At 42.9% G+C, this 20787-nt stretch overlaps 1 protein-coding gene across 6 annotated transcripts in view; it reads right to left on the bottom strand.

The window, feature by feature from the left end:
• plekha6 (pleckstrin homology domain containing, family A member 6) overlaps window positions 1-20787 on the bottom strand; it is a 113049-nt gene that overhangs the window by 74507 nt on the left and 17755 nt on the right. For 5 of the 6 annotated variants that reach the window (XM_020617888.1, XM_020617896.1, XM_020617887.1 and 2 more), the window contains exons 2-4: window positions 19671-19775; window positions 17899-17971; window positions 8543-8643 (exon numbers count right to left, since the gene is read on the bottom strand). In XM_020617888.1, coding sequence (XP_020473544.1) covers window positions 8543-8643; window positions 17899-17971; window positions 19671-19775 — 279 coding nt within the window. Of the gene's footprint in view, window positions 1-8542; window positions 8644-17898; window positions 17972-18832; window positions 18970-19670; window positions 19776-20787 lie in introns of those variants that run through there. The other variant, XM_020617891.1, reaches the window with a different exon arrangement.

The following is a 20787-nucleotide window of genomic DNA, read 5'->3' as shown; positions in this document are numbered from 1 at the left end:
ATGAATCTTGTACTATAGATGATGGACTCTCAGACATCACCAACACAACCCTCAGGATTTTTTTGTATGCTCCCTCCACTTGCTGTTATGCTGACATGGCCTGTCTCATTTTATCTAATGTAAAATCTTTACCATCATCAAAGCAGCTTACTGTTGTAGTGTTGTATATACTTACATAAATATACAAAGCTTAAACATTCTGGGCAGTGTTTTGGCTGTTGGGAAACTGAATGTAATCAAATTTTCCTCAAGTAGCTGAAGCAGCACACATCCACATCCACATCCACACAGCCCCTGCACTGTGTTAACACTGAGCTGCTTTGGGTCTCAACACCCATTAACACAGTATTAACACTTAAAGAGCCCTTGGCATGCTTTTTCTGATTTATCTACAATGTTATGTATGTTCTAATATTTCTGTGCAGAAGCAACTTGGTTTAAACACATCTCGCAAACTCTCACTCGCGAGACTTTTTTTCCCTTAACAATATAAAGTCTTACATGATAGTTTAAGGATTTCCTTGAATGGTCATAATCTCTAGGCAGTTGCACGTTCATGTGATCTTGCCTGACATCCGCTGGTGCCACTGTAAAAGCTGAATTTTTTGACTGTGCCCGGTTTTGTGGATATATTTTACTTCCTGCTGCTGCACTGTGACCAGAGGATGTGGTCACAGGGCCTGAGGTTGCTGCATGTCCAGGTCTAACCTACGATCAGCCATCCAGTGAAGCACCCTGGGGCGGTGAATGATCAGATCATCAACGCTGGATTCTCCCAGAGCACAGTACCTGTTTGTTTTGATTGCTTGAGGCCAATGTGTCTCCTGCATGTGATGTGTTGCTGGTTTAACGAGTGGATTAACAATCCATGATGTTATTGTCATGCTACGCTACCTTTTGGAATTAATTTATTAGTTTTGGGACTGTATGTGGTCATGTGGGGGAAGACGCAGTGACCACCGGTTAGAGTTACTGACCTTGGAGCTGCTTGAAATGGAGTGATGTTTCCACTTCTCGGTAGGACTTAACGGTAAGTAAAAAAAAAAACACACATTACATGTCTGTTAATGCCTTGTTTCTGTAAATTTAGAGAATTGTAAGGCTGGAGAAGTTACTATGTCTACATTATGCCAATGAAAATACAGGGTTTCTCAATCACCAGCTTTGTTTAGAGTGTTACAAATCTCTTTTCATTTACCTATTTATGGAGGAGAAATTCAAGTTAATTAATGCCATTGCAGTTTGTCCTGCTGTCCACTTTTGATACAACACCGGCAGCAGGAGGTGTACGTGTTCACAAACTATCCTCTCTTTTTTAGGAAGAGGCTCTCTGGTTTTATTATTCTGAAATAATTGCAGACTATTTGGAGTTATGATGGGTGCCAAGCTAATCTAGAGGTACCCAAGATTAATTAAATGGCTGGAAATGAGCAAAATGATAAACTCCTCAGCTGTTTAGGAGTCTGATGGCAGAGGGAAAGAAAGAGTTTTTCAGGCTGGAGGTCCTACACTTCACACTTCTGAACCTCCGGCCAGAGGGTGGGGAGGTGAACAGTCTGTGCTGAGGGTGGGTGGGATCTCTGAGGATGGAGGCAGCTTCCCTACGCACCCTGCGGTGGTAAATGCTCTGCAGAGAGGGCAGTGGAGTCCTGGTGATCATCTCCGCAGTCTTTACCACGCTCTGCAGGCGCTTGCGGTCCATAGTAATAGTGCTGCCATACCAAACAGTGATACAGCTGGTCAAGATGCTCTTGGCGATGCAGCTGTAGAAGTTGCAAAGTATCCTAGGTGACATGCCAAATCTCTTTAGCCTCCTCAGGAAGTACAGCCGCTGTTGAGCCTTCTTGACCAGCTGTGTGGTGTTAAGTGTCCAAGTGAGGTCCTCACTGATGTGGAGGCCCAGGTATTTGAAGCTGCTCACCCTCTCCACTTCGAACCCCCGGATAAACAGTGGCTGATGAGATCTCCTCTCCTTCCTCATGTCCACTATCATCTCCTTCATCTTGTCCGTGTTGAAGGTGAGATTGTTTTTCTCGCAACATGACACCAAACTGGCTACCTCCCTCCTATAGGCTGCTTCATCCCCACCAGTGATGCAAAACCATTATACACTGCAGTCTGCCTTCCATTGAGGACATCTACATCAGCAGGTGCAGGACCAGAGCCTCCTCCATCATGAATGACCCCAAATGCCCAGCGAATGTATTGTTTGAACTCCTTCACTCAGGCAGGAGGCTGTGGAGCATCAAGGCCAAGCTCACCAGGCTTAAATTCAGTTTCCTACCAGAAGCTGTGAGAATTATGAATTCTAGGCCTCTTTGATGGATTAATGCATTTTAAATATGATGTCAATTTGTTTTAATGCTGTTGTTACATTTAGGTTTTATCATTTAGTGTATTTATTTATTGTATTTCAGGCAGTAGGGGGTCACACCATCTGGGCTTGGTGCCTTTCTGATCTTTTGTTTTTTAAAGAGGCCACGCACATCCTTTTCACAGATCATTAGAGGTGTGTCTGCTAGTTGACGGTCCTCCACCCTGGGACTGGCTTCTTATAGCCAGTGATGGTTTTCAGGCTTCCCCACACAGACGGAGGGTCGTTGGCTGAAACCTGAGCTTTCAGCTTTTCAGAGTAGCTCCTCTTTGCTGCTCTGATCTCTTCTTGTCAGTGTGTTCCTGGCCTGGCTGTACAGAGTCCTGTCTCCACTTCTGTAGACCTCTTCTTTGACACGACCACGCTGCTTGATTGCTGCTCTGATCTCTTCTTGTCAGTGTGTTCCTGGCCTGGCTGTACAGAGTCCTGTCTCCACTTCTGTAGACCTCTTCTTTGACACGACAAAGCTGCTTGAGTCTTGCTGTAAACCAGGGCTTGTTGTTGTTGTATGTGCAGAAGGACTTTTTGGGCACACACACATCCTCACAAAAGCTGATATAAGATGTCACAGTGTCAGTGAGTTCGTCCAGGTCTGTAGCTGCAGTTTCAAATACACTCCAGTCTGTGCAGTCAAAGCAGGCCTGTAGCTCTAACTTAGCCTCCTCATTCCAGCTCTTCACTGTTTTGACCACAGGCTTTGCAGCTTTAAGTTTCTGCCTGTAGGTTGGAATAAGATGGACCATGCAGTGATCTGAGAGTCTGAGGGCTGCGCAGGGGGCAGAGCGATAGGCATCTTATATTGTTATGTAGCAGTGGTCCAGTGTGATTTTGTCCCTGGTGGGACAGGTAACGTGCCGTCTATATTTGGGCAGTTCGTGGAAGAGGTTTGTTATTTTAAAGACCCCTAGAACAATGAGTGGAGAGTCAGGATGTTCTAGCTCCATACTAGTTATCACTTCTGCCAGGAGCTGTAGTGCGCTAGCATGGGCCTGTGGCTTTAAATAGACACCCACCAGGTTGAAGCTCGAGGAGGAGAATAGAAGGGTTTGCAGTTGATAAAAAGAGTCTCTAAGTCTGTTACATGTCCTCTGTAGCACTGTGACATCTGTGCGCCAATCTTCATTTATGTAGAAGCAGATTCCACCTCCTCTCATTTTCCTGGACAGCTCCGTTATGCAATCCACTTTGTACACCTAGAAGCCTGGTACTTGAATTGCGCTGTCTGCAATGGAGTTGCTCAGCCAGGTCTCCATGAAGCACAAAACAGCAGAGTGTGCACAGTCAGAGTTGGTCCTGTTGATGAGAAGACCAGGGAGCGGAGATTTGCTAGGTGGACAGACAGGAGTGGAGTCCATGTTCCTTTCTGGCAAAGCCTGACTAAAGTGCCCGCATGCTTGCCATGGCAGCGTTTCTTCCAGGTCCCATATATGGCAGCTGCGCCTCTGATTAGAATGTCCATACAGCATTTTTTGTTCACAAAAATTGGAGAAAGGTAGTTCGGTGTGAGTTTTCTGATATTTAACAGTTCTTCTCTGGTAAAAGTAATCCTGGGTTGTGTTGCAAAAGACCGAGAAAACAAAGAAAAACAACAAACACAGAGCGCAAGTAACTAAGGCTGTTATCGTTGGCGGCATCTGACGGATGAAATAAATGTATATATGAAATAAAAATGCCAATAAATGAATTTCCACATAAAAAAAACCTTATTTGATAGGGACCCGATGACAGTAAAGGTTGTTTTGAACAGATATGGGGATAATTTGCTTCCTTTCAACCAGCCAGACCCAAATAGAACAAGAGCATTGCCAACAAAAGAGCAGTCAATCACGCCACTGTAGTTTTTAGCATTAGAGAATTGGCATTGCTACAGGAAGTCTGATTACTTCCAGGCTGGACTACTGTAACTCTTTACAATCAAAATGTCCCAGTAAGTCCCTAAAAAGCCTCCAGTTAATCCAAAATGCTGCAGCCAAAGTACTGACAGTAATGAGCAAGAGAAATCATATCTCTTCCATATTAGCTTCTCTCCACTGGCTGCCTGTAAAATTCAGAATAGAATTTAAAATCCTTCTCCTAACATACAAAGCCCTTAATGACAACACTCCATCGTATCTTAAAGACCTCATAGAGCCTTATCATCCCAACAGAGCACTTCGCTCTCAGAGTGCAGGTCTACTTGTGGTTCCTAGAGTCCACAGAAGTAGAATGGGAGGCAGAGCCTTTAGCTATCAAGCTCCTCTCCTGTGGAACAAGCTCCCAGTCTCAGTTCAGGAGGCAGACAATCTCTCTACCTTTAAGATTAGATTTGTGACTTTCCTTTTTGATAAAGCTTAGAGTTAGGGCTGGATCAGGTGACCCTGAGTCTTCCCTTAGTTATGCTGCTATAGGCCTAGGCTGCTCTGAGTTCCTCTCCTCTTCTCTCTCTATGCATCTGTATGCCACCATTACATGTCATTAACTTTGTATCCCCTCTCTCCCTGTACCTTTTTGTTCTGGAGTTGTATGTTTCTGATGAGCAGTCACCAGCCACATCAACCTGCCCAGTGTTTGATTGTTGTGTTGTTTGTATCCTGTTACTTTTCTTTTTTGTTTCTTTATCCACTCACCTCAACAGGTCGAGGCAGAAGGCTGCCAACCAAGGGCTGGGGTCTGCCAGAGGTTTCTCCTCCCCGCTGTCACCAAGTGCATGCTCAAGGGGGATTTGTTGGGTTTTTTGTCAATAATAATAATAGTAAGGTCTAGCCCTTACTTTGTAAAGTGTCCAGAGATGACTTTTGTTGTGATATGGTGCTATACAAATAAAATTCAATTGAAATAAATTGAATTCAACATTTCGGTGTTTGCCATAATTTACCAATAGAAATAACGAATAGTGAAAGTGTCAGAACAAGTTGGAATGGCTTGCAATACAAAATCAGTTTTGTGTGAAAAAATCTAAAACCCAGTGCCTGATTTTGTTCCTAACAGTGCTAAAAATAGATTTTTGTAGTTTAACATTTTAGGAAATAAATTTGCTTTTTTGAGGATGACTGCATTAAGCACATAACTGGTGTCAGGACGGGATGACATTAGTTTAGAATAAAGTGTAAGGGGGGAGGAGAAAGAGCTACCCTGGCTCTGTCAGAAGTCCAAAACAAACATACCCAGTTCAATATCCCTGTAAATGACATCTATTTAGTTTACCGATGGGAGCTGATTTTCCCTAAGCCATGGAGTGCTGCAAGCAACCTGTCAGAAACACTCTCTTGACTCATGGCTTCAGACTAACTTCAATTCAAAGGCCTTGTAATAGGGTTTTATTTTTATCTTTCTTTTATGATATTATGTGTCTTATGTCTATTTTTATGATTCTTCAATATTATGAATACCAAAATTGCATGCTGTAGGCTGTTAATATTAACTGCCAGGTTCATGGCAGCAGATTGGCACTCTGGACAGTAAACAGTACTGAATGTCCAGTCAGAACATTGGCTAACAAGCAGCAGCCTAACCCTTGGCAAGCTGTCAAAGCCACACTGAATATACAGTATTTGCTCAGTGTGTCTCCACTGCAGGTGTGTGTGTGTGTGTGTCAAGAACCTATATGTACATGTGATGGACTTTGCTTGCACTGGGCGTACAAAGAAAGCGAACAACAGAAAGGACTAAGTGTTCTCAAAAGAGGAGAAAAGTGACAGTGACTGCAGTGAGAGAAGCGGCACAGAGAAAGGGGTGTTCAGGCAGAGAGCTGTCACTGTGTATCTCACACACTGATGCTGAAGTTTAAACAAGGCTAAGTTTATATCTTACATAAAGCTCTACTCAGCTAATTCAGACTTGGATAACCCAGAGTACATCCTCAACATCTCATCTTTATTCAGCTCTGACACATAGTTGTTAGTTAGCTGTGTGTTGCCTCAGGAGCTCAGTGATTGTTAGTGCTGCTGATGTGATTCACCAGGATCTGAGGAAACAGCCCTCACCTGTTTGCCAGCCAGTAATATATTCAATCTATTTATACCTCTCACCAAAACACTTTATTACTAGTACATAAACCTCACAGAGAAGTCCCAACTGCAAGGATAATGCTGTCTTTTAGTGATTATACAAAATTAAATAGTGCTTTTAAACTGGGACATGGTCCTGTCACTGCTGCCCACCTAAATCAGTTGTCTATGGAAGGCCTGTTTAAGCCTTGTCAAGATAACATTGTACTCATTATCCACCTTTATCAGCCAATTTGCCATTGATGCTTGTTTGGCAAAACAGCTCCATGTCAGCTTCTTTCAAACTAATTCAGCTTTAAGTTCAAAAATAGCCACAAGGAAAAACAACTCACGTTCAGGCTCATGTTTGACTGTCATATCGAAGTAACTGGTTTCTGAATGATTGCAAAGGGATGTATAGCTTTGCAGAAATTTACAGAATTATGATACAAATCAATCAGTCAGCAACATAGCCGGCTTTACCCCAGTTTCAATAAGCTTTCATTGTTTTCATCTGTTGCTAGTTATTCCCCAGTCCTTTACCCATATATACTCCCTCTTTTTTCTCAGTCACTCGCTGGTCCATAAACATTACTCCCAAGGTTACCCTGTTCTCGATAACATACAAGTGTGCTTCATTGCTCTCATCACATCCAGACGGTCCAAGTAACATTTTGCTCTTGAAGTTCTCTCATTCCAACGACAGCCAGCACCTCGCCTGTAACCTCTGCACTGACCTGCTCCTTGACGTTGAATAAGTCCACTCCTGATCTGTGACTATACTCACCCGTGCTCCACGCCACTGCCTGGCTAGCACCTGTACCTCTCATTCAGCTTACCAGTTCCCCTCGATGACGAGTGAGACCTCTCTTGATCTGTGACTGTACTCTCCGGTGCTCCTCGATGCTGCCTGGCTAGCACCTGTGTCTCACACAGCTACCTGTTCCCCTTGATTACTACTTACCTGTTCTCCTCTATGCCGAGTACATCCTCTCCAATCTGTGACTGGGCTCACCTGTGTCCCACGCTGTGGCCTGGCTCTCTCCTGCACCACTCCTTAAGCTTACCTGTTCACTTGGTCATCAATCCACCTCCTGTCCTGCAACCACCGCTGACCTGGGTACCTTACCTCCTCTTGAGACTCCAGCTACCCCAACCACTCTCCTACTTGACTCACCTGTGTGTTCCTAGCCCCACAGTCCCACTCTGCTTGCCTGCCTCATCCCCAGCTCCACCTAAGTGTCCCCTGCCTTGTCCCCAGCACCACCTAAGTCTCCCCTGCCTGTCTGACTCACCTGAGTGCTCCTGGCACCACAGTTAAACTCCAGTTTCTTGTACCCTTTTTCTCTCAATAAAGACTTTCTAGCTTTTACTGAGACCTGGTCTGCATTTGGGGTCCTAGTCCTGTGTGAGCACTGTAACAGAATGGACCAGCCAAGGATCGACCCAGCAGACCCCATGAGGCTAATGTTGGGCGTGGCTCCAGCTGTTGAGTTCTTGCTGAGCCACTTTCAGCTGTGTGAGCACCATAACAAAGACTTATAATCTGATCCCATACTAGTTCCTGATTCAAGGTTACCTTCCCCAAATTAAAAAAGAGAAAAATCAACTCTTCACTTCAATGAGACCAAGAGACTGCCTGTAACCCTCTTTAACAATCATAAGTAAAATCATGTGACTCAGCCATGAAGCCATTCAGCTTCTATCAATCACTCCGAACCAAGCCAACACCCTCATGCAGCCCCAGAGATGCAACAAAGAAGCAAGTTCAAACATCACTGGATCCTGCTTTAGCAATAAGCAGCCACATTGCACAAGGAGCTTCTTCTAGGCTTAGAGGAAAGGTTCTGTGAGGAGATGCTGTTACTCAGGGCAGCTGCAGCCTTTCAATACTGTTGCTTTGAAACATTACTTAAACTTTGAAATGCTTCTTTATTCCCTGGTCTTTTATTTCTTTCATATTTAGACTTCATGCTCCAGAGAACCTTTCAAAATATGTTTGTTAGTGCATCATGGTTTCTCTCAAATACAAGACTACAAAAAACCAACATATGCTCCTACATAGAACCTATGTTTTCCACTAATGTACAGTATGTCTTGCACAATGACAGTCACGTGTACTCATTTTTGTTCACCACTGCACCCTCTGTAGGAACTACAATTACCTCCCAGCATTCTGTCCCACCACCAGGATGTTACTGACCTTAAAGGCAAACTTGCGGGTGATGTTATCTGAAGGCTCCACTCCTCCAATCCGGAAACTAAGCAGTGGCAAACTCCCTAACACTGTGTCCTCTTTCTCATCTGTGAAGAGAAAAACATGAAAGAGTGAGAATGTCCCAGAAAGAACCTGAGAAAAAGAACAACAATCCAGTGCATGGCCACAACTAGTGTGTGAGACAAGCAACAGTCGCAGCCTGATCCAGTTCATTCAACCTGCAGCACAGAGAGCAAAAGAGCAGGAGGGCGTTTAGTGTCCAGACATGACAATGGAGTCAGAGCTGCTCTCCTTCCAGCACACTGCTCCCACGCTGACAGCTTTCAAGAACAGATATCCATTATTGTCTGAGGGCTCCTGTGATAAGCAGCAGTAATGGCTCACACACTCACACACACCAGGATCCAATGATGATAAATAGGACAGCTGGAGAAGGAGAGCACCAGTGCTGACTAAATAATGGAAAGAGACAGGGATACTCTGTGTCCTCATACCTTATTTCTTAATGTAGCTATGCGCTGAAACCCTCTCTGTGGTCGACAGAGTGTGTGTGTGTTTATGAGTGGGTGTGTGTGTGTGAGAGAGAAAAAAGAGAAACCAAGGGAGCAGCGAGAGAGAGATGTGAGGTAGGGGGAAGGGCTTGTGCAATCATACAATATGCTGAGTCCTGCCCTGCATGTGTATGCGTGTTTGCGTGAGATAATGATCAGCTCATGTGACTCAGTGTTGTAGGAATCTCGGCTTCCAGCCAACTGTGTACCTGCTGCTCATCTGCACCAGTGAGATGTCAGCGTGCATAAAAAAAAACAGGTAATGAGTCACACTTCTGCCTCTCTCCCACCAGTGTCTTTCACACTCATATGATTTATTGAGGTTTCTATTTAATGACTGATACTATGAAAATACAGTCTGAGCCACAAACAAGATGTGATGACAGTGATAAGAAGAAAATCACCTAAAGAGTTTGTAAAGTGCACAACATGGCCTTTCATCATCTTGGAGAAGTTACTGGGAGTACATTTACAGGGGGAAATGACCCAACCTATATTTTCACATCATGGTGATTATCTCTCCATCCAGACATGTCCAGGTTTAGATACCTGTCTCTTTACTTTCTGCCACCATCCCAATATATTGAAAGTGACTGGACTTTCACAGTGGTGCTCACAGTATTAAGACTCGACAGTAACACTTTATGCTGTTAGTATTTGTTCATGCATACAATTACAGCTATATCATTATCAGGGTTAAATAGGTCAGACATGTGCAGAGCCAAACAAACCAGTAACGGATCCTAGTAACAAGTATGGTTTGTGTATCCAAAGCCTGATACATGTTACTCCTCCATCTCATAGAGAACTTGACTGTTGCACTGGGTGACATGTAATACACTGTCCTGCTGCCCCAGATATTTGTACAAATCTGAACATAACCCTCACAAATGCACTTTTCTTACTATATGAATAACAGCTGTTGGAATTTCTAAGAATTTTCTACCATCAGGTTTTAGCGACGGGTGCACAGGCTTATTAATAAAAGCCATAGACATAGTGCAGAAGTTAAAAAAAAACTGTTGCTCAATGAGGACAGAATCTGTTCTGTTTCCCCTAATTCCCAGACTGTCAGTCACCTACAGCCTTATCTGTAGCACTGTGGCTGTAAGCTCTCACATACATACTTCATACTCCCAACCACTGCTACCATTCCCAAATAGATGTGTCAAACAGCCTCATTCTGCTTTATTCTTATTTAATGATCTCTACATATTAAGCAGATGATGAAATGGCTAAAGCCTAAAACACCAGTAGGCCTGAAGAATTGTAGAGTCATTGAAGGCATCATATCTCTCATTCAATAATTAAAAACATGGTTACAGGTTTGCTGCATAATACAATAAGTACATAATATACTGATAGGAAATTCCCTTTTTTGATCTGCTGGCTTGGAGCTCAAATGCGGTCTGAAGGATGGTTATAGTCAAAGCTTTTCAGTGCTTTCAGCCACACTAACAAAAGAATTCTAGGTATCTGTCAGTCTGCCCACTTTTTTGGTCCTGAATGAAAAATTTCAACAAGTAAAGGATGGAATGCCATACATTTTGGTAGACACATTATTGGTGCACAGATGATGACACTTGTCTGGAGTTTGTAATCCCCTAACTTGTCTTCTAGTGCCACCATGAGGGTGATGTGTGGTGAATTTTACTATGGCTTTTGGGTGCCTTTGTTTGTGTGCAGCCCTGTGATGGACTGGCAGCCAGTCCAGGGTGTACCCTGCCTTCGCCCGATTGCTGGCTGGGATTGGCTCCAGCCCCCCCGTGACCTCGTTTGGGACTGAGTGGTAAAGAAGATGAATGAAAGAATGTTTGTGTGCAGGATGGGGGAAAGAAGGGTAAAACAACACAAACTGATATGGCCACATAGCTGAAATGCAGCACTTAAAGTTCAACACAAGGTCAGATGTTTAGATACCATACATTTGTCATAAAAACCCTAAGAATGACAACTTCAGGAGAAGACAGAGAAGGACTTTTTTAGGCTAGTACCCATTCTATGGCTATGTTCAGACTACATGTTGAAGTGACTCAAATCCATTTTTTTTCCTTCCAACTGACAGTTTTTACAGATTAGCCAAATCAGATTTTTTCAGATCAGATCTGGGCCATTTCCATATGTATTCTTAGATCTGATATACTGTATATCTGATTTCTATGTGATTGCTGTCAGAACAGTCAGATCAGAATCTGTGTGTGTGTTTTTAAGTCTCCTGCTTCTGTGCATGCGCATCACTTGTTATCATCCAGTGTCACCCTCTCAGACACTGATAAAAACTTAACATGGAGGACAGCACCAACACTGACGGGGTCAGTGGTGAGTCGGGGACAGTTTACCTTTTGCTAATAAGGCCCACGCCTACATGAAACTTTGTGCTGATGCTGCTTGGTGACTGTTAGTGTGTTTTTGGGGAAGGCTTCCAGTGAATCCGTGTGGCCTTAGGGGGGCGGTGGATCCCCCAAAGAAAACAGGAAAAACAATAGCAGTTGTACAGGAGGGTAGAAAAGAACAGAAAGGATAGAGAAGGATGAGACATAGAGAGAGGATGGGAGTCTTTTGTGAGAAAAGAAAGCACTCTCCAGGTGGAGAGCAGAAATATTTATAGGCAGGTAGCAGGGGAACATGTGCATTACCAGTGTGGTCCTGCTCCTGAACCTTCGATGTTCAGCTTCATTTCACTAGTCAGGACCACACCTATGTAGAACTTTTTGCTGATGCTGTTTGGTGACTGTTAGCGTGTTTTGGGGGAAGGCTTCCTGTGAATCTGTGTAGAACCTGAGTGTGGCTGATCCCCCACCAAAAGACCTTACTAAGACTAGAGCAGATTTGGACTCCATGCACATCCTGACGGTTGAGCGGATGTACTGCTGGTTGGCATGAAAGGTCCTTCATCCCTTGATCATTGTGAGGTGGTCTGGTATACCTGATGGCTGCTGTAGTTGCTGCTCTGATCCTGAATTGGAGACCATTGGCCATGAATCAGCAAAACTTGAATCTATAAGTCCCCAAAGCCCACCAAGAGAGCAGACGTGAAAGGCGGATGACCGTGGAGGGGGCATGCACGGAGGAGGAGCGGCTCAAGCAGGAGAATACAGTCGAGTCAAGGAACAAACCTGAAGAAGGAGGGGACAAAAACAGGAAGTAGCAGGCTGCTCTCCAGGAGCAGCAGACAGAGCAAGAAAATAGGGCCACCGAGCATCAGTACCAAAAGTGCCCACTACCAATGGAGGAGGAGCCGCCGAAGGCAAGGAGTCGGCTTTAGTCAGGGGGGAAAAAAAGGAGATGCAAGTAGAAACCGGTGGAGGAGAAAGCAGACTGCAGCCTGGTGCTGATACAGGACAAGAAGGCCGCTGACAGCCGGTGCCTGTGAAGGAAAGGAGAAGTGGCAGCATGGTGCCAGGAAAGGAAGGAAATGCAGCTGGGTAGACTGGTACCCAAATAAGACAGAAGGAAAGTAGCAAGAGAGATGACAGAACAGGAAGAGGCGGCTTGGTGCCCGGGGAACAAAAGAAAAGGGGAAAAGCAAGAACAGAAGAAGGACTAGCTGGGACTAGCACGGAAGGTTGAAGGGTGGCCCGCCATGAAGGATGGTGGCCCGCCATGAAGGATGGAGTCCCGCGGTGTGGACAGGGTTGGATGGCATCCCAGAGACTGGTGGAAGCCCAGCAGACATGCTGGCAGAGGAAGGTGAAGACCACTCACGAGGGACAGGAACTCATCTGCTGAAGCAGAACAAGAAACGGAGTTCACGAATAGCTATGAAAGGCAAGCATTGTTAGAACAAGCCAGACTACAGCTGCTGTTTATGAGAAACAAAAGAACTCTGCAGATGGACTGCAGAATTATTTATAGGCAGGTAGCAAAGAAAAGTAGGTAGGTAGGTAGGTAGGACTTTATTGATCCCGCAATGGGGAAATTCCTGTGTTCCAGCAGCAATAGAGAGCAGCAACAAAACACCATAAAAACAAACACCACACACATATCTTGAGAAACAGATTCCAAAGTACCTAAAACCAAACAGAATATAGTATTTGAGAGACAATCAAGAACAAGAATGATCCTCCCACAATTAATCCTTGAGAACAAATCAAGATACCTAAGAACAAAACAAAATATAGTATTCAAGAGATCAAGGAATCTAAAACAAGACAATATAAAGTATTTGAGAGAAAATCAAGGACAAGATTTTACAGATGTGCATATTTACAGTGCAAGGATTTGAGTATTGCACCTCAGTTGACTATTGCATAGTCCCTCATAATTTCACCTAGCTTATCACTGCAGTGATGTATTGTACAGTCTGATAGCTGTGGGGAGGAATGACCTAGTGTAACGCTCCTTCTTGCACTGGGGATGTACTGTAGCAGTGTTGTGCTGAAAGAACTGTTCAGAGACTCCACTGTGTGGTACAGGGGATGGGAGGGGTTATGCATGATGTATGTTAGTTTTGCCAGCATCCGTCTGTCTGCCACCTCCTTTATGGAATCCAGAGGGCAGCCCAGGACAGAACCATCTTATTAAGTCTCTTTCTGTCCCTGACAGTGCTACCTCCTGCCCAACCCACAGCAGCGTAAAAAACTGCAGATGCCACCACAGTATTATAAAATGTTTGTATGGTCTCCCTGAGTTTGTTCTTATTTTTTTCTGTCAGTGAAGGATAATATGTGGCACTATGAAGGGCTTTTTTAAATATGTTATTAAATTATTTTTCCAAGCTAGAAAAACTCTTCTGACTTAGTGGAGCGCCACCTCGTTTCCAGTTTTTGTGATGCCTGCTTTAGGGAGTGGAGCTGTGAGCTGTACTACAGGGCTAGCCTCCTCTGTTTAACTGCCTTCTTTTTCAGAGGGATAACAGTATCAAGTGTCATATGCAGGAAGGCTGCAGCACTATCAACAAGATTATTAACTTGTGTGGGAGTAAAGATAAGGATGCCACCCTTCATTGTGTTGGCACTGAAGTAAACACCACCAAAGGTGTGTGTTAGGGATGTGGTCCTGCTCCTGAAGCTCCGATCTTCAGTTATTGAACATTTATGGAAAAGCATGTTCCTGTTCCAGCAGTAAGCATATTCATTTCCTGTTTACTGTGTCTGCAGCATGTTGTCCTTGCTACCAGGTAGTTTATGGTTTAAGCTCACTGATATCTACAGTATAATGGATTATACACTATATGAGGAAAATCCACTACAGTAGATGTCAATCTGACAATTCTTTTACCAAATTTAAGGAAATAATCCATCATTATTTACTTCAGTGCCAACACAATGGAGGGTGGCATCCTTAACTTTACTCCCACACAAGTTAATAATCTTGTTGATAGTGCTGCAGCCTTCCTGCATATGACACCTGATACTGTTGCCCCTCTGAAAAAGAAGGCAGTTAAACAGAGGAGGCTAGCCCCGTAGTACAGCTCACAGCTCCACTCCCTAAAGCAGGCATTTAAGGTTGCTGTAATTAAACCTCTACTCAAAAAGCCAACTTATAGTTACGGATGGCTCAGGTGGCTCAGGCCTAGGCTGCTGGGGAAACTCCCCATGATGCTCTGTGTTGGATTGTTATTGTTATGTCTTGCTGCTTTCCTTTTCTTTATCCACTCACCCCAACCGGTCAAGGCAGAAGGCCGCCTACCAAGAGCCGAGGTCTGTCGGTGGTTTCTTCTATTAAAGGGAGTCCTGTCCCGCACCCCCCCGAGCTGTCGCCAAGTACTTGCTCAAAGGATTTGTTGGGGGTTTTCCTCTAGTAATAATCATAATAGTAAGGTCTAGACCTTTGTAAAGTGTTCTGAGATGACCTTTGTTGTGATTTGGTGCTATACAAATAAAATTGCATTTAATTGAATTGAATTAAACTTTTTTGTCATTGCTACCAATGAAATGCTAACACTGTTGGAAGAGATTCAATCAAGTGACTTTTAAATAGTAATAATTAAGTATAATAAAACAATTTACTCACACATCAAACCGGTTACATTGCTGCAGTTCCCCCCTCAAATACCATAACAACCACCTTGAACAGCCTACCCACAACCATCAGATAAAATCATAGTAAATGTTTCTTCAGAAAAGGACACATCACACATTCAAAGTGAATTTTTGTCTTTTAGTCTAGTAAAACATCAATATATATTTGTCACAACAAACATCCCCAGAGGCACAAGCTCTGCCTTGGAGATCTCAGCCCCGTGAAACACAGCAGATGCAACAAAAGTTTTCTGCTTTTGCTCCTCCCCTTGTGCCCATATTTTGGCATCTGGCTGTCACTGGCATAGCAATCGCAGTGGTAAATTGCACTATCACACGCTTATCCCTGCACCACTCCCTCTCTCTGAGCCTTCTTTTCCAAAACACAGCTGGGCCAGGCATAAAAAGAAGGAGAGCCTGGAGTGAGACAGAGGCATTCAGAATAAAGAGAGAAGCCCCCAGCACAGGTGGAATTAAGGAGGAAAAGAAAAGCAATGCATGCAGACACTTAGTGGCATGGAAGTTTGTAAAAATGGTCTTATCTTGGATTATTTTGTTATATGATTACAGAGAGAGGAGGACAAAAGGCACAAACAGCTGCCTATCAATGAGCAACAAAGGAAATTTAATAGTGCAGCATTTAATCCTGAAGCAAATGTTTTGTGGGCTGTCCTGCTCTTGTTGTGGTGTGTTTTCTGTGTACATCTTGATGACTATTATGGCTGTACTGCTGGAATCATAGTTTATTCAAGGCTGCAATCAGCTCTTGAGGTAGAGGACAAACTGGAATAACAACAAATTAGGACAAGAAAAAGACCCCTGTAGTCATTATGAAACTGGAACACGAAAGGAGTTTTACAGACAGGAAAATACACAACACATGGATTGGGCCAAGATCATGAAAATATTTAGAGAGATACATCCATCTATCCATTATCTATACTGCTTATCCTAACAAGGTTCATGGGGGGGCTGGAGCCTATCCCAGCTGACACTGGACAAGAGATAGGGTGTTATGGTTAGCCCCCCTCACCAGGAGGGTGGGGGAGAACTAGGGGTAGGACTCAAGATAGCTGACCCAGGGCTAGTACACAAAAAAGGTTTAATGTAAGACAACACAACAACGTAACAACATAACTGTGTCCATAATACATACAAGCGAAGGGGAGTGATGACGACGGAGACCAGGACGAACAAGTGCACACACAAACTAACGGCAGGAAACAGGAGTAGAGGACCAGGGAAGACAGGCGAACAAAACTGATATCCACGGCACAGGGACTGTCAGCCGGGAACGTCTCACACAAAAAACAGAAAAAACTCAACAGCATTCAAAATGAGAACCACGGCACAGGGACTGTCAGCCGGGAAATCAAAAGGACGTAATTCAGGTAAGTACTGTAAAGTAAGTTAGGTAATGTTCTGGCAAAGACGGATGAAAAATATGTGGTGTGGTGGGGTGTAGTGTGAAGAGCATAGCGCGTAGGGTGTGTGGAAGAATCAAGCCAAAAACGCACAGTATCTGTCAGCGTAGCAGTCTCACCACATGTGTCCGCGTTACTATGTTAATGTTAGTTAATGTTTGTTAATATTTAGATAAAATTAGATAAGGTTAGTTAGTTAATGTTAGATAGGTAATGTTCCGGCAAGCACGGAGCGTCTGCCAGAGGTTTATATAAGGAGAAGGTAATCAATCAGGATGCACCCCAGCTGTGTGCGTAGACAAACCAGTTACTAATTACTGGAATGCAACACAGCTGAGGTGCAGAGCCCATATGACGAAGAAAACTGAAGAGACAAACGGAGGAGAGGCAGCGGCCGCCGAGCGGCCCTGACACAAGGTAGGAGAAGTTAAGAAGGATGATCCTGAACTTTGCAAGACTCGTGTTTGTAACACTCAAGCAAAGGAAAGCAGATCATTATTGGACCGCCTACGGAAATTCTCTGATTGGTCAAGGGTAGTAAGAGCAGTTGCCAGACTGAAACGACGAGTTAATAGGCACAGGGAAACCATACAAACTCTGCCTGGAAAGGCCATGGATCGGCCAGGACTCAAACCCGGAACTTTCTTGCTGTGAGATGAGAGAACTAAAGACCACAACGCTGTGTCACCTAGAGAGATACATTTTCTTATAAATTGTAATCATTGTGATAGAGAGGGGTTAACCTGACTTTGAAAACCTCTCTTAATCATAATATTACAACTGTATATATACATTGTACAGATTATACAGACTCGTACAGGTCTCTAGTTTTAAGTACTCTGTTTTTATCCCTATTTATCTCATTTCAACAAACATTCCTTTGTTGTCTGCATTGTTTTCTGTCAGTTTATACTGCTTATCCTGCATTGTTTGCACTGTTTGTTGCTGTCAATGTTGCTGTTAATATTGCTTATTTTATTATATTACACAGCCTTATGCTGGTTTACTGTTTGCACATTGACAGCCGATGTACCTGAGTCACATTCCCGTCACACCTGGCCAAAAAAGCTGATTCTGAAATGTAAAATTTGGCACAAACCTGGCTGCTACAGTGTCATGTGGCTGTAATGTCAGCACAGTGGCCACAGATATAACATCATACAGAAACTATGCTAATGACTAATTTTATTTACCAATTTTTAAACTACATCAACAGTATGCTATAAATGTTGTTCTTAATGAGGTGCCATGCCAACTGAACCAGATTTTTTCCTGACCCTTGTGTTGGCGACACATGGCGAAAACACAAGATAGCTCCTCCTGACATTATTAACTGAAAATATTATATTATACAGTGAAAATCAATGAATCAGATTGACAGGAGAAGAAAATCTAGCACAAACCTTTGTAGTAAAAGACACATCTGTCAGTGAGGACAAACCACCTCTTGTTCCACTGCTTCACTCCACTGCTGGCCTATAGGAACACACATCACACACTCATGTATCATCACTTTTATCTTTGTCATTTGATTATTGTTAACAAATTTCAAAAAAGACAAAAGACAACAATCAATCTGTGCTCAGCATTGTTGATACAGCATCTGCCTCCAGGCCACATAACGCCACTGTTACAATATGTACACACTGCTAAACACATAAAAAATGCCTTATTGCTGCAGTGGGAGACACATTCCTGCAATAATATAAACATGGGCAGTGAGTAGCTGTTGGTTTTGCTGTCTTTAGGGGATTTCTTATTCAACCTTTAAATAACAAAAGGCCAGAAGTGACAGCAAGAGATAAGACACAAATCTGGACTGATGCTGAAGCAGCAGTGTTTTCATCGCCTCTGCCTCTGCACTTTGAGTCTTTGCCATGCAGTATGAAGGTCACCCTACTTCCTGTTTCAGTACTGATAATTGGCATTGGATGCAATTGTTGCAGTGAGCAAAATGTTATGGTGATGTGATGCAGACACAGTGCCCGACACAAGCCCACAGCCAGAGAACACAGCAACACACACTATAGCACCCCATGTTCTATTTTTTCCTGTGTTATGCTCCAGCATGATCCTAACTGAATACAAGGTAGAAAATCCTGTAATGCAAAATTAAAGTTGCTCTCTGATTGTGGATGTAGCTGCACTGATTTAGTTCTAGTTTTAAGGATCGCCACGCTTCATACAGATGTCTTCAGAAAGTTTTATTTTTCTCTCTCTGTGTTCCCTCAGACACTGTGAAAACTACAGACAAAGCAAAGATAAAGAATCTTAAATATATACAAATACAGGCACATGAACAACATTAAGCACAAATACAACATATGTACACCTCACCGTTTGCGCCTCTAAACCCATGTGCAGAAAATAACTTTAGGGCTGCATGTCTCTTCTCTGTCCATGTGGTCTCTGTCCCATAATGCCACATTGGCGCCCCTCATTCAACTCCAGTCACACGGTTGGCACATACTGCCCTTCAAAATAAAACTCTTTACCAACAAAAGTAATACATTTCTCAGGTCTTCTCATCTCTGCTAACACTTAACATCCCATTCATGACATTTCAACCAACCCGTCAATAGTAATAACAACTCACCATTAACAACAAACATAAACCCACTTCTCAAATGAAACCTGTCATTTGGACAGTTACAGTGGGATTGCAAATTTAAATTCCTAAATATGATTACTTCTGTATAATTATTTTTCTCATTTTATTTATGTTTTTGATATCACAGTTGGCATTTTGGCTGCAGTCTCTCTGTCTTAAACTGACTGGATGCATCAACAACCATGCAATTTGTTTTCAGGAGTGCACTGTTCTCTGTTAAAATCAGTTGTTGGTGAAAACATAACAGACTGTTTTGTTATGCTTCAGACTCATCTTAAAATGGATTCAGTTCTTTTTTTCTCATCAATCTACAGCCAATACTCCACAATGACAAAGTGAAAACAGGTTTTTGGAGTGTTTTGTAAATTGATTAAAAATAAAAGACTGAAATATCACGTTTACAAAAGTATTCAGACCCTTCACTTAGTACTTGGTTAAAGCACTTTTGGCATCAATAACAGAATGAAGCTACAATCTTGGCATTCCTAGCCCCTAGTGTGGGTCAACCTTTAAAAACCAGTAGAGTTCTTCTTTAATACTGAGAGTACAGAGAAAAGATGTTACCTGTTTGTACAGCCATCCCTGTTTAGTGACCACTGCTTTGGGATTCCTGCGCATGGAGTTGGAGCGCTTCCCAAACGTAGCTGCTTTTCTGGGAGTACGAGCTGTCTGCAGGTCAGCAGAGATATGGACGAAGGAGAGGGGTTGTTAAGCATTCATCAGTACCAAACAATTTCCACTTTAAAAGAACAGGCCAGTCATTTTCTATATTAATAGTATTTTCAGCAATCTCCATATAGAGACTAAAATTGCCAATGAATTGCCTCTACCCACAGTTAATGTCTGTCAGCTGTTAGTCCTGGATCAGCTTGTTCATCTGTGCCATAAACATACATGTTCAAAAGTGATTAAAAACACATCAGTGAAACATGCTGCTGCGTTGGGTGATATTTCTTTATTAGCAAATCACAGTTCTGAGCATGAGAAACTGGCAGAGAGCTCATGAAAGATCATACATATGTGCAGTTGACTCGAACTTATGTTAACTTCAGGAAAGTATGGCCACAAGGAGGCTTTGGGGTAGCATCACTGGGTCTGGGGCTTTGTTATGACAAGGCATGTCATAACATGGTTTGTTTCCCTGATGTGTTTTTAATCATTTTTGGACAACAATGCAGATCTATCACACAGACGAACAAGCTAATCCAGGATTGGCATATGGCATACATACATTAACCGCAAGTAGAGCCATTTTAATCTCTGTATGGATTTGATTTGATTTGATTTATTCTTTCAAGCATGTAAAACAGTTGATATGACAACACATAATTTTACACATAATCCAATATCAATTTGCTTATACCTAGTACATGCTTGAATGGAGTAGGAAGAAGTCAGACTTATCCAGTCCTACCCCATGACATCATCTTACCATCATTGGTTTGCAAGCAGTAAATGATTCACTTCTACCCACACAAGTATTATACTAAAAAAAGAATATAACAGTGTTAACATTCTTACATCACACAAGTAATATACTAAAGAATTATTAGAAAATGTACACCACACCCACAATTGTCCATGTAATTAATCATTGAGCCTGTTCTTGCATATATCTTGATTGACACATACCTTTATATTTATGTTTAAACTCGTCAATTCTATTACTATTTTTTATGTC

Source organism: Monopterus albus, unplaced genomic scaffold (genome assembly GCF_001952655.1).
Source record: "Monopterus albus unplaced genomic scaffold, M_albus_1.0 scaffold196.1, whole genome shotgun sequence".
NCBI classification, from domain to species: domain Eukaryota; kingdom Metazoa; phylum Chordata; class Actinopteri; order Synbranchiformes; family Synbranchidae; genus Monopterus; species Monopterus albus.
This window is presented reverse-complemented; position numbering and strand designations above follow the sequence as displayed.